This window comes from Labrus bergylta, chromosome 15, assembly GCF_963930695.1.
Source record: "Labrus bergylta chromosome 15, fLabBer1.1, whole genome shotgun sequence".
Lineage (NCBI taxonomy): Eukaryota > Metazoa > Chordata > Actinopteri > Labriformes > Labridae > Labrus > Labrus bergylta.
Genome location: NC_089209.1, coordinates 28240913 through 28252551, shown reverse-complemented (window position 1 = coordinate 28252551; position 11639 = coordinate 28240913). Strand labels below are relative to the sequence as shown.

The window sequence follows — 11639 nt, the reverse complement described above, 5'->3', positions numbered from 1 at the left end:
ACATAGAGAGAGAGAGAGAGAGAGAGAGAGAGAGAGAGAGAGAGAGAGAGAGAGAGAGAGAGACAGAGAAAGGGAGAGAGAGAGAGCTCAAGGTGCCAGTTCCTCTGGTAGTCTAAGCCTATAGCAGCATAACTAGGAGCTGGACTACACCAGCACCAGCCCTAACTATAAGATTTATCAAAATGGAAAGTTTAAGTCCAATCTTAAAAATACTGAGTGTGTCTGCCTCCCAGACCTCGGCTGGAAGATGATTCCAAAGAATAGGAGCCTGATAACTGAAGGCTTTACCTCCCATAGTACATTTAGAAACTGTAAGTACCACAAGCAGCTCTGACAACTGAAGGCTCTACCTCCCATAGTACATTTAGAGACTGTAGGTACCACGAGCAGGCCTGATAACTGAAGGCTTTACCTCCCATAGTACATTTAGAGACCGTAGGTACCACGAGCAGGCCTGATAACTGAAGGCTTTACCTCCCATAGTACATTTAGAGACTGTAGGTACCACGAGCAGGCCTGATAACTGAAGGCTTTACCTCCCATAGTACATTTAGAGACCGTAGGTACCACGAGCAGGCCTGATAACTAAAGGCTCTACCTCCAGACAGACAGTACCTATCGTATAATTACAGTTAGATTCAGAATTACAGCTAGTGACTGGGAGACAGGTCTAAGAGAGGCACAGAGAAGCGTGTAAGACTGCAGCTCTGCCTCCTGGTCTGAACTCTGTGTTGAACAGAACAGGAAATGATGCAATACGCTCACCGTAGTATGTAGCACGTAGAGTACCATGCTGTCATGTGTCCAAGAGCAGTTCCATCAATGCTCTTCAAACTAAAATGGAACTATCAAGTGAACTCATGACTTAACTACTAACTCAATGATGATGGTCTCCATATTATTGATTATGATGATGGTTGTGACGATGGTTTTTGTTTGATAACGACGACTTGTAAGATGGTTTCTGTACTGATTAGAGCTCTCAAGAACTGCCCTCAATGTTGTGCTTTGCCTCTGGTCACTTCCTGTCAGCACCTGTGTGTCCAATCGGACTCAAAGCTGATCGTTTGCTTTTACTGACATTGTTCCCTCTTTTTTAGATCCTTGCTTGTGTTGTACTTACTCTCTGATGTACATCGCTTTGGATAAACCGTTTGCTAAGTGAAATGTAGAAATCATTGAGAGGTATTCAATTCAAGTAAGCCACAAAAGGTACAGTCCTTCAAAATCTTCAACCAAGTCCAGCTGCTTTGGATCAAGCTTCAAATTACCATGGCCTGGATGACTGAAAACCTTCACAATCACCTTTTCATCCAGTAGTTATTTAGACTGAAACCAATCACAACCATCAATTCACTGTTCACACCCTGCAAAGGCCAATGAAAGTCATTTTTTTGGGAGTGTTAACATTCAATGCTCACAAATTGGTAAATGTAACCTACGTATATTTAATTATTTTAAAACAGTAAATCCACAAGCAGAAAATACATGTGTGTGTTAGGCCCTATTGATGTTGGCAAAAAAATAGCCCAGCCTCATTCAAACAAACCAAGCCCCTGACCCAATAAGTTAGACTGGTCTACATGGCTGGGTTGTGGGGGCAGGTAGTGTTGGTGTTGTCACTACCTAACTGGTTAACCAAGAGCCATGTGTTCGGTGTGGCTGTGGCTCAGTGGTAGAGCTGGTGGTCTCTCAATTGTAAGGTCAGGGGTTGGATCCCCAGCTCTTGCAGCAACTTGTACGATGTGTCCTTGAGCATGACACTAAAACCCAAATTGTTCCCGCTACTTTGTCGGCGGTGTATGAATGTGTATGAATGGATTAGTTACTTCTGACGGTCACTTTACTCTGCAGCCTCTACCATCAGTGTGTGAATGTGTGAATGGATGAGTTAATACTGATGGACTCTTTACTCAGCAGCCTCTACCATCAGTGTGTGAATGTGTATGAATGGATGAGTTAATACTGATGGTCACTTTACTCAGAAGCCTCTACCATCTGTGTGTGAATGTGTATGAATGGATTAGTTACTTCTGATGGTCACTTTACTCAGCAGCCTCTACCATTAGTGTGTGAATGTGTATAAATGGATGAGTTAATACTGATGGACTCTTTACTCAGCAACCTCTACCATCAGTGTGTGAATGTGTATGAATGGAATTAGTTACTTCTGATGGTCACTTTACACAGCAGCCTCTATCATCATCATGTGTGAATGTGTAGGTGTGACCTACAGTGTTAAAGCCCTTTGAGTAGTCAGAAGACTAGAAACGCGCTATAGAAGCTCAAGTCCAAAAGTCTGGCATAGGGGCATAACTGGGATGAAGAGTTTCTTCACTGAGGGCTTATCCTTGGCCATAAGTATCTTGTGTGTGTTTATTCAGAACTTTCTGGATCCTGGCTGTTTCTGCTTATCCAGAGTCCTTGCCACTAGCTCCTGTTTCTGCCTCTCCTTTCTCCTCTATTTGGACATCATAAAGCTCTGAAGACTGACCTCCAACACACTTGTCTTCTTTTGACTTATTTGACCAATAGAATCTTTGATCACAAATCAAGTTCTGTAAATGTTTGTCCAGTATGTGCTGGGCCATGTGGACTTTTAGATTCTGCTTCAGGTTAAATCTTTTCCCACAATCCGGGCAGCTGAAGGGTTTTTCTCCTCTGTGAATTCTCATGTGTCTTGTCAGATTTCCTTTATCATTAAATCTTTTATTGCACTTTGAACAGCCGAAGGGGCTCTCGTCTGAGTGAATTATAATGTGTTTGATCAGAGCAGATCTTTGATTAAAACTTTTACTGCACTCAGAGCAGCTGAAGGGTTTTTCTCCCGTGTGGACTTTCATGTGTCTAGTCAGATTTGGTTTCTGTTTGAATGTTTTACCACACTCAGAACAAGTGTGTGATTTCTTATTAGTCTTCAGTCCCTTTTCTATGTTTTTCACAGAGTTTAAACCTGAATTATATTCCGTTGTCTCTTGCCAATCATCACTGTCTTCAGTCTCAGTTTCAGAAGATTCTTCAGTCTTGACCTCAGTCTCTAGTTGTAAACGTCTCTCTGGATCTGAGTCCCTCTCTGGTTCTGCTCCTCCACAGTCCTCTCCATCAGCTCCTGTTTGTGCCTCTCTTTTCTCTGCAGTTTGATTTTGATGAAGCTCTTCAGCCTGCCCTCCAACACACTTGTGCCTTTTTAACTGTGGATGCCAAGAGAATGTACGGTGACAAACAGAGCAGCTAAAGGGTTTCCCTCCTCTGTGATGTGCCATGTGAAGTGTCAAACTAGACTTGTGGTTAAATGTTTTATTGCAAACAGAGCAGCTGTAGGGTTTCTCTTTCGTGTGAACCAACATGTGCCTTGACAGATGCCCTTTTTGATTAAATCTGGAACTGCAAACAGAGCAGCTGAAGGGTTTCTCTCCTGTGTGAACTAACATGTGTTTCTTCAGAATACCATTTGCATTAAATCTTCTACTGCAAAGAGAGCAGCTGTATGATTTCTCTCTGTGATGTGCCATGTGACGTGTCAGATTAGATTTATGGTTAAATCTTTTACTGCAAACAGAGCAGAAGAAAGGTTTCTCTCCTGTGTGAATTCTAATGTGTTGTTTCAGGTGCTGTTTAATTTTAAATGTTTTACCACACTCAGAACAGGTATGTGACTTTTCATCAGTCTTTGGTCTTTTATTTGTAATGTTTTCCACAGAGGTTAAACCTGACGGATGTCCTGTTGTATCCTTCAAATAATCCCTGTCTTCAGTCTCCCCTTCTGAAGGGTCTTCAGTTTTAAACTCAATCTCTGGTTGTAAATCTGGATCGAACATCATGACTGGTTCTGCTCCTCCATAGTCCTCTCCAACAGCTCCCATTTCTGCCTCTCTTTTCTCCTCAGTTTGGTTTTGATCAAGCCCTGAAGCCTGACCTCCAAATGTTTCTTCTAACTGATAAGACAAAGAAAATCTTTTGTCAAAAATAAAGCAGCTAGAAGGTTTTTCAACTATGTGACGTGCCATGTGAATTGTCAGAGTTTGCTTATGGTTATATCTTTTATCACACTCAGAGCAGCTGTAGGGTTTCTCTTTCGTGTGAACCAACATGTGTCTAGACAGATGCCCTTTTTGATTAAATCTGGAACCGCAAACAGAGCAGCTGAAGGGTTTCTCTCCTGTGTGAATTCTCTTGTGTTTGTTTAGAGAAGATTTTTGGTTAAATCTTCTACTGCACTCAGAGCAGCTGAAGGGTTTCTCTCCTGTGTGAATTCTAATGTGCCTGGTCAGATTCAGTTTCTTTTTAAATGTTTTACCACAATCTGAGCAGCTGTGTGAAATCTTACCAGTTGTGTTTTTAAATTTCCCCACATAATTTAAACCTGATTGATTCCCTCTGGTCTCCCTCCAATCATCACTGTCTTCAGTCTCAGCTTCAGAAGATTCTTCAATCTTGACCTCAATCTCTGGTTGTAAACGTCTCTCTGGATGTGAGTCTCTCTCTGGTTCTGCTCCTCCACAGTCCTCTACATCAACTCCAGTTTCCATCTGTTCAATTTGTCTCTGATGAAGCTGTGAGGACTGAGGTTTCTCTTCATCATCTTCACTCTTCACAGAGACAGGAGTGAAGGGGAACATGGTGGTATCAGCCTCCTCCAGTCCTTGAAGCTGTTCTTCCTCCTGTTCTTATTTGATGTGTGGGGACTCAGTGTCCTCCTGATCCAGACTGGGGCTCCACTCCTGCTCAGGGGAAGCTCTTCTTTACTCACCAACACCTGATGGACACAAAAAAATCAAGCATGTTAAAAAAAAACCTGCACGAAACATTAAAGCAAATAGGATGGTAGAAGAAATAAAGAATCTGTCTTCATCACTTATTACTTTTGTCTGCTGCACACATCTCTTTAAAAGATTAACAATGGATCACACCTGTTTACCTACAACAACCAGAGAAGATATGCAGGGATTTCTGCATGAATTGAAAACATTATTTCATATTTTTTACAATTGAATATCAATGTATGATATTAGTTGAATTGATTTGCTTTACAAAAGTGTTTAAATTAATTTATGTCTTAAAAGGGGGACGATGTTAAATCTGACACATAAATAAAGCAGAAATCAAGTATAGCCTCTGTAAATGTCTCTGAGTCATGACTGTCTTTTACAAGTGAGAAGCTTTAGTCCCGCTGGCTGTGTTGTTTCCGGAGCCTTTTTTACTGACTTTTTAAACTCTGCCAGGGTACGTCAGTGTACCTCCATTAACTCTGCCAGTGTACCTCCTTTAACTCTGCCAGTGTACGTCAGCACACCTCCTTTAACTCTGCCAGTCTACCTCAGCACACCTCCTTTAACTCTGCCAGTCTACCTCAGTGTACTGGGAGGAGGTACACTGAGGTTTGTATCAAGTTAATGCACTTCAGCACTGATAATGTGAAACTCCATCAGACATATTATTATAATCCTTCCACAACATCCACTAAAGAGTCTTTAAGTAAAGTCAAGGATGTTGTTAGCAGAAGCTAGCTGCGGCTAACACTGTGCTGTGTGCGTCTATATATAACCTTATATAACCATATATATAACCATATATATAACCATATATATAACCTTATATAACCATATATATAACCATGTATATAACCTTATATAACCATATATATAACCTTATATATAACCATGTATATAACCTTATATAACCATATATATAACCATGTATATAACCATGTACATAACCATGTATATAACCTTATATAATCATATATAACCATGTATATAACCTTATATCTGAGACTCCTCAGGAAGAACATCCTGCTCTGTCCCTTCCTGAAGAGGGCGTCAGGGTTGTGAGACCAGTCCAGTTGGACCCCAAGGTACTTGTATGAGTCCACCCTCTCCACTTCCTCCCCCAGGATGATGACTGGGGCAGGGGGCCTCTTCTTCTTCCGGTAGTCCACTACCACCTCATTTGTTTTGCTGATGTTGAGCTTCAGGTGTTTTTTTTCGCACCATGTGACGAAGCTCTCTAACAGTCCTCTGTACTCCTTCTCGTCGTCATCAGTGATGCACCCAACAATGGAGGAGTCGTCGGAAAACTTTTGGAGGTGGCAGGAACCAGAGTTAAACCTGAAGTCTGATGTGAAGAGAGTGAAGAGAAAAGGTGCCAGAACAGATCCTTGAGGTACTCCTGTGTTGCCCGTCACTACATCAGAGACACAGCCGTCGACTCTGACATACTGTGGCCGGCCCGTGAGGTAGTGAAAAATCCAAGCTGTGGTGTCAGGGTGCAGCTGCATATCCAGCAGTTTGTCCCTCAGGAGGCAGGGCTGGATGGTATTGAAAGCACTGGAGAAGTCGAAGAACATGACTCTCACAGTGCTTCCCTGCGTCTCCAGGTGTGACAGGGCTTTGTGGGTCAGGAAGATGATAGCATCCTCCACACCAATGTGCCTCTGATATGCAAACTGCAACGGATCCTGGAAAGCAGTGAGCAGGCGCCTCAGGTGCTGGAGAACCAGCCTCTCAAATGTCTTCATGACATGTGACGTGAGTGCCACAGGTCTGTAATCATTGAGAGCGCTGGGGCGACCTTTCTTTGGAACTGTGACGATGCAGGAGGTCTTCAACAGGTCAGGCACCTTCATCAGCCTCAGGGAGAGGTTGAAGAGGTGCTAAAAAGACTCCTGCAAGCTGCCCAGCACACACCTTGAAGATCCTGGGACTGATGTTGTCTGGTCCACTGGCTTTTCTGATGTTGAGTCTGGAGAGTTCTCTTTGTACCTGGCTGGTAGTGAGAGTGAGAGTGGAACAGTGAGCGGGGTAGGGGTGTGGATAACTGTCTATTGTCATGCAGGTACCTGAAGGGAGGGAGCTGGGGGGTGAAGGGGGGCTGTCCTTTGAAGCTGCTGGTGAGGAGCAGAGAGAGGGGGGGGAGGTGGTCAGGACCTTGATGGGAGGAAGAGCAGAGTCTCCAGCAGAGATGTGAATGGGGGCTGAGGTGGTGGGGGGAGACCTAGACCCACTATTTGAGCTCACTGGGTCGGGGGATGTGTCAAACCTATTGAAAAATAGGTTCAACTCAGCAGAAAATACTGGGTCTCCTTTAATTCTGGGTTCCGGCCTGCTGCAGCCCGTCATCTGCTTCATGCCATTCCACACCTCCTTTGAGTTGTTCTGTCCCATCTTGGCCTCAATCCTGTCCTTGTAGTTGTTCTTGGCCTCTCTCAGCTTCTTCTTTAACTCCTTTTGGACAGCCTTGAGCTCCTCACGATCCCTAGTCATGAAGGCCCTCTTCTTTCTGTTGAGGAGAGCTTTAATGTCTTTATTGATCCATGGTTTGTTATTTGAGAAGCAGCGGACCTTTTTGGTAGGGACTATGGTGTCCTCACAGAAACGGATGTAGTCTGTAATACAGTGAGAGAGGCCTTCAATGTCATCACCATATTCCTCCTTAAACAGTTCCCAGTCTGTGACATTGAGGGCGCGGTCACACTGGCCATCTGTACCGTGCTGTACCCAAGCATGATTGCCCCCCGCAGCGCCATTCCCCCGCTGGCCGGCTACACAGTCACACTACACAGGACTACGATTACCTCTTGTACATAACATTGTAATACAACACATGCACGCTTTATGTTATTGTGAAGCGTGCTCAGTTTACAAACAGGCGGACGAGAGAGAGAGAGAGAGAGAGAGAGAGAGAGAAAGAGAAAGAGACGCGCAGTCGAGTCCGCGTCTGCACATCAGAGAAAAACACAGAACATGACAGATACTTTTCTGACTTTACAGCTTATTTTAAGCCATTTTAATCAGACACAGCAATAAATAAATGAATTGTTCTCCGATGTGCGGGCGTCCGCGCGGACTCACACACGGACTCGCATGCGCGGACGGCCGCACATTGGAGAACAACACCGAGCATGACAGCTACTTTGTGTCTTATATTGTGTCATTTTAGTCAGATACAGCCATGAAACTCTGGATTTCTCCATAATGAAGGCTGTCAGCGTTGTTTACCCGCGTGCTTGTGCTCGTGCATGAAGTGTACCGTGCTGAAGCACACCTCTCCGAAGTGTGCCAAAGCCAAGGAAGTGTACCGTGCCTGAGCACGATACGGAGCGGTCACACTGGACAAAAAAGAACTGGACTTTAGCGTTGAAGCGTGCTTGGGCACGGTACGGATGGCCAGTGTGACCGTGCCTTGAAGCACTCCTGCAGCGCCTCCTCTGTATCCTTAGACCAAACCTTCAAAGTCCTTGTGTTGGCCCCCTGCTGCTTCACCAGGGGCCTGTAGGTGTTCTCAAGGTGGATGAGGTTGTGGTCTGATTCCCCAAGAGGGGGGAGGGAAGAATGCATGCTCCCTTCACGTTGGCATACAGGAGGTCCAGGGTTTTATTCCCTCTTGTAGCACAGTCCACAAATTGTTTGAAGTTCGTCAGGACAGGGGAGAGAGAGACATGATTAAAGTCCCCGCTGATCAGTACGAGGGCGCTGGGATGCTGGGTTTGTAGTCTCGCGATCCTTAGCACACCTCCTTTAACTCTGCCAGTCTACCTCAGCACACCTCCTTTAACTCTGCCAGTCTACCTCAGTGTACCTCCATTAACTCTGCCAGTCTACCTCAGCGCACCTCCTTTAACTCTGCCAGTCTACCTCAGTGTACCTCCATTAACTCTGCCAGTCTACCTCAGTGTACCTCCATTAACTCTGCCAGTCTACCTCAGTGTACCTCCTTTAACTCTGCCAGTCTACCTCAGCGTACCTCCATTAACTCTGCCAGTCTACCTCAGTGCACCTCCTTTAACTCTGCCAGTCTACCTCAGTGCACCTCCTTTAACTCTGCCAGTCTACCTCAGCACACCTCCTTTAACTCTGCCAGTCTACCTCAGAGTACTGGGAGGAGATACACTGAGGTTTGTATCAAGTTAATGCACTTCAGCACTGATAATGTGAAACTCCATCAGACATATGATTATAATCCTTCCACAACATCCACTAAAGAGTAAAGTCAATGATGTTGTTAGCAGGAGCTAGCTGCAGCTAACACTGTGCTGTGTGCGTCTATATATAACCTTATATAACCATATATATAACCATGTATATAACCTTATATAACCATACATATATAACCTTATATAACCATGTATATAACCATGTATATAACCTTATATAACCATATATAAAACCTTGTATAACAATGTATATAACACACATATATATATATATATTAAGCATACAAATGTACAACTGCACATCGCATCCTTAAAACACAATCTGGCTAAAAATGTATTTTATCTTGTTATCCATTACATGATCTGTGTCACTTTATGATCATCGTTAATGTTCGTGAACGGTCGGATGCGCGACTCGCTTTAAATGTTGCGGCCGCAAGGAATTGTGGGGCGGTATATCTCATTTCCTTTGGTTAAGGATGGTCCAGTGTATCCTATGCTAAAGGAGGTTATAAAGGAAGCACTGACCCACCTTTCCTTAGCTTTTAGAGAATTCGAACGGCTCTTATCATGGCCGCCACTTAAATGCTTCATTTCACTCAGTTAGGAACCTTCCTAAACAAAAATGACAATTCAAACGCACCCACTGTGCTGTGTGCGCCAATGATCATTACCTAAAGGCTATGAGCAGGAAACACGTTTCCAGCAGTGGAAAGAAAACCTACCTGCTCTCTGCAGCTTGATTTCAGGTGTTAAAATCACATCCAGCACTTTTCTTTGTCGTATCCACATGTTGTTGTTTGTCCTGTCGGGTGTTGACACCCGGACATTTTACACACAGACGAGTCTTCTTCTTCTTCTTCTTTGGTTTTTAACGGCGGTTAGCATTCAGCGTAATAGGTGAATTCACCCAGGAGTCATGGAAGGAGAACTCAACTCAACTCTGATGTCTTTCCTAAGCTTACTCTGATAGCCTAAAACGTTAGCACAGACACATGCTAACTGTGAGAGAGCCGGAAACTGAAACTCTACGTCACTTCTGCTTTGGAAAGTTTGAAAGGTGGTTGGCATCAAGACGCTGCATTACCGCCCCCCTCTGGATGTAAAAGAATACAACAGCTTTTACATACCCAATATTTCTGCTCATTGGTCACATAAATGTAAAAGGTGTATCTCACTCCGACTCTCTGAGACCTTAATTCACTTAGTGTGAGTCTAAAAAACAAACATTTTGTCCTTTCTATTAAAATGTCTTTATGAAATTGGGTCTAGAAATCATTGAATAATTGGTAAACCAATTAAATAAGATATATCTACATATCAAACGCCACACTACTGATGTAATGCCACACTACTGATGTAACAGTCTTAATCTTTGAAATAATGAAACATATCTCAAGATTTCAAATGATTAAAGGCTTGTGAACATTTAATGACTGTTAAGTGTCATCTCACCTTTTATCCTACGGAGCTTGGTAGGTGACACAAATATTTTATTTATTATAGCCCACGTACATTTTCTATTTCATGCACTCTTTTTATTTGTATTTTACATACTTCAGTTACTCGCCCAAACATCTTTATAAACACAAAACCTGAGTACTGATAACTAAATCACACTTTTTTTGTCATGTAAATAAAGATGGATTTCAGCCCTGTGCTCTTGACCTGTTCTTTATGAAAAGTGCCCTCAGATATCTTTGTTATCATTTATATACCCAGAAATCAATTCAATATTTAAAGACTGGAACTTATCATTCATTCAGCCAAGACTACCCTGACCTTTCTGAACCTATAGAATGTAAGTTATAAAATATTTAGTCTTTCCTCTTCTTGGTCTTATCCAAAACTCCCTTGTAAATGGTAAATGGACTTGAGCTTATATTTTCTAGTCTTCTGACTACTCAAAGCTCTTTTACACCACATGTCACACCCACCCATTCATACACTTTCACACACTGATGGTAGTGATCGCTATGTAGTATCATCCATCAGAAGTAACTAATCCCATTCATACACCACCATTGAAGCAGCGGGAGCAATTCAGGGTTGAGTGTCTTGCCCAAGGACACATCAGACATGTTGCCCAGCTGGGGATCAAACCCTCGACCTTCCGGTTGAGAGGCCACGACAAAACTGAGCCGAAGGAATCCTGATCCTCATTCAAATCAGCACTCGTGTTCTCATAAGAATGGTACTTATCAGTGGCGGTTCTAGACCACTTTCACTGAGGGGGCCAAACTGGGGCCAGTTGTTTTGTCAGAGGGGAACATTAAACCCAGGTGAAAAATAGACAAAGATGATTGCTTTAAAAATATATTATGCCAAATAATAGCGCACATCATTAAACACCACATCATAAAATACCATGATTTATATTTGTTTCAGTTAATATCACATTAGATTGTGATTCCGGTTGTTGAGTCAAATACTGTGTATGTATTATTAGGGGGGCACTTCCTTTTGGAGGGGGGACCAAGGTCAGTGTTACAGGGGCACTGTAATTAATCAATTAAAGTAATTATAATACTGCAGGTAAACACTAAAGGAATGGTATTAAAGCTAAAATCTATTTTCATTAAGATGAAATCCATCAGAAGAACTTCAAATGTTACACCCCTGTACAGTAAAATGGTGATTCAATGGTGTAATGAATCATATTATAGACAACAAACACGCTCAACTCACTTTCAACAAAAAACAACTG

At 43.0% G+C, this 11639-nt stretch overlaps 1 protein-coding gene across 2 annotated transcripts; it reads right to left on the bottom strand.

The window, feature by feature from the left end:
• Window positions 1-9947, bottom strand: LOC109994032 (zinc finger protein 665). Of its 2 annotated transcripts, none has more exons than XM_029279943.2 (2): window positions 9658-9947; window positions 1-4756 (listed from the first exon to the last, which is right to left on the bottom strand). In XM_029279943.2, the coding sequence occupies exon 2, from the start codon at window positions 4617-4619 to the stop codon at window positions 2412-2414; it is 2208 nt and encodes a 735-aa protein (XP_029135776.1). In that variant the 5' UTR covers window positions 4620-4756; window positions 9658-9947; the 3' UTR covers window positions 1-2411. The 2 variants fall into 2 exon arrangements, with proteins under 2 accessions (XP_029135776.1, XP_065819856.1); XM_065963784.1 differs by lacking the exon at window positions 9658-9947 and adding an exon at window positions 5762-7520.
• Between the last annotated feature and the right edge of the window lie 1692 nt (window positions 9948-11639).

What these genes read in the sequence shown, in the direction of transcription:
- LOC109994032 (XM_029279943.2), bottom strand. Translation starts at nt 4,619, where the DNA reads ATGTTCCCCTTCACTCCTGTCTCTGTGAAGAGTGAAGATGATGAAGAG.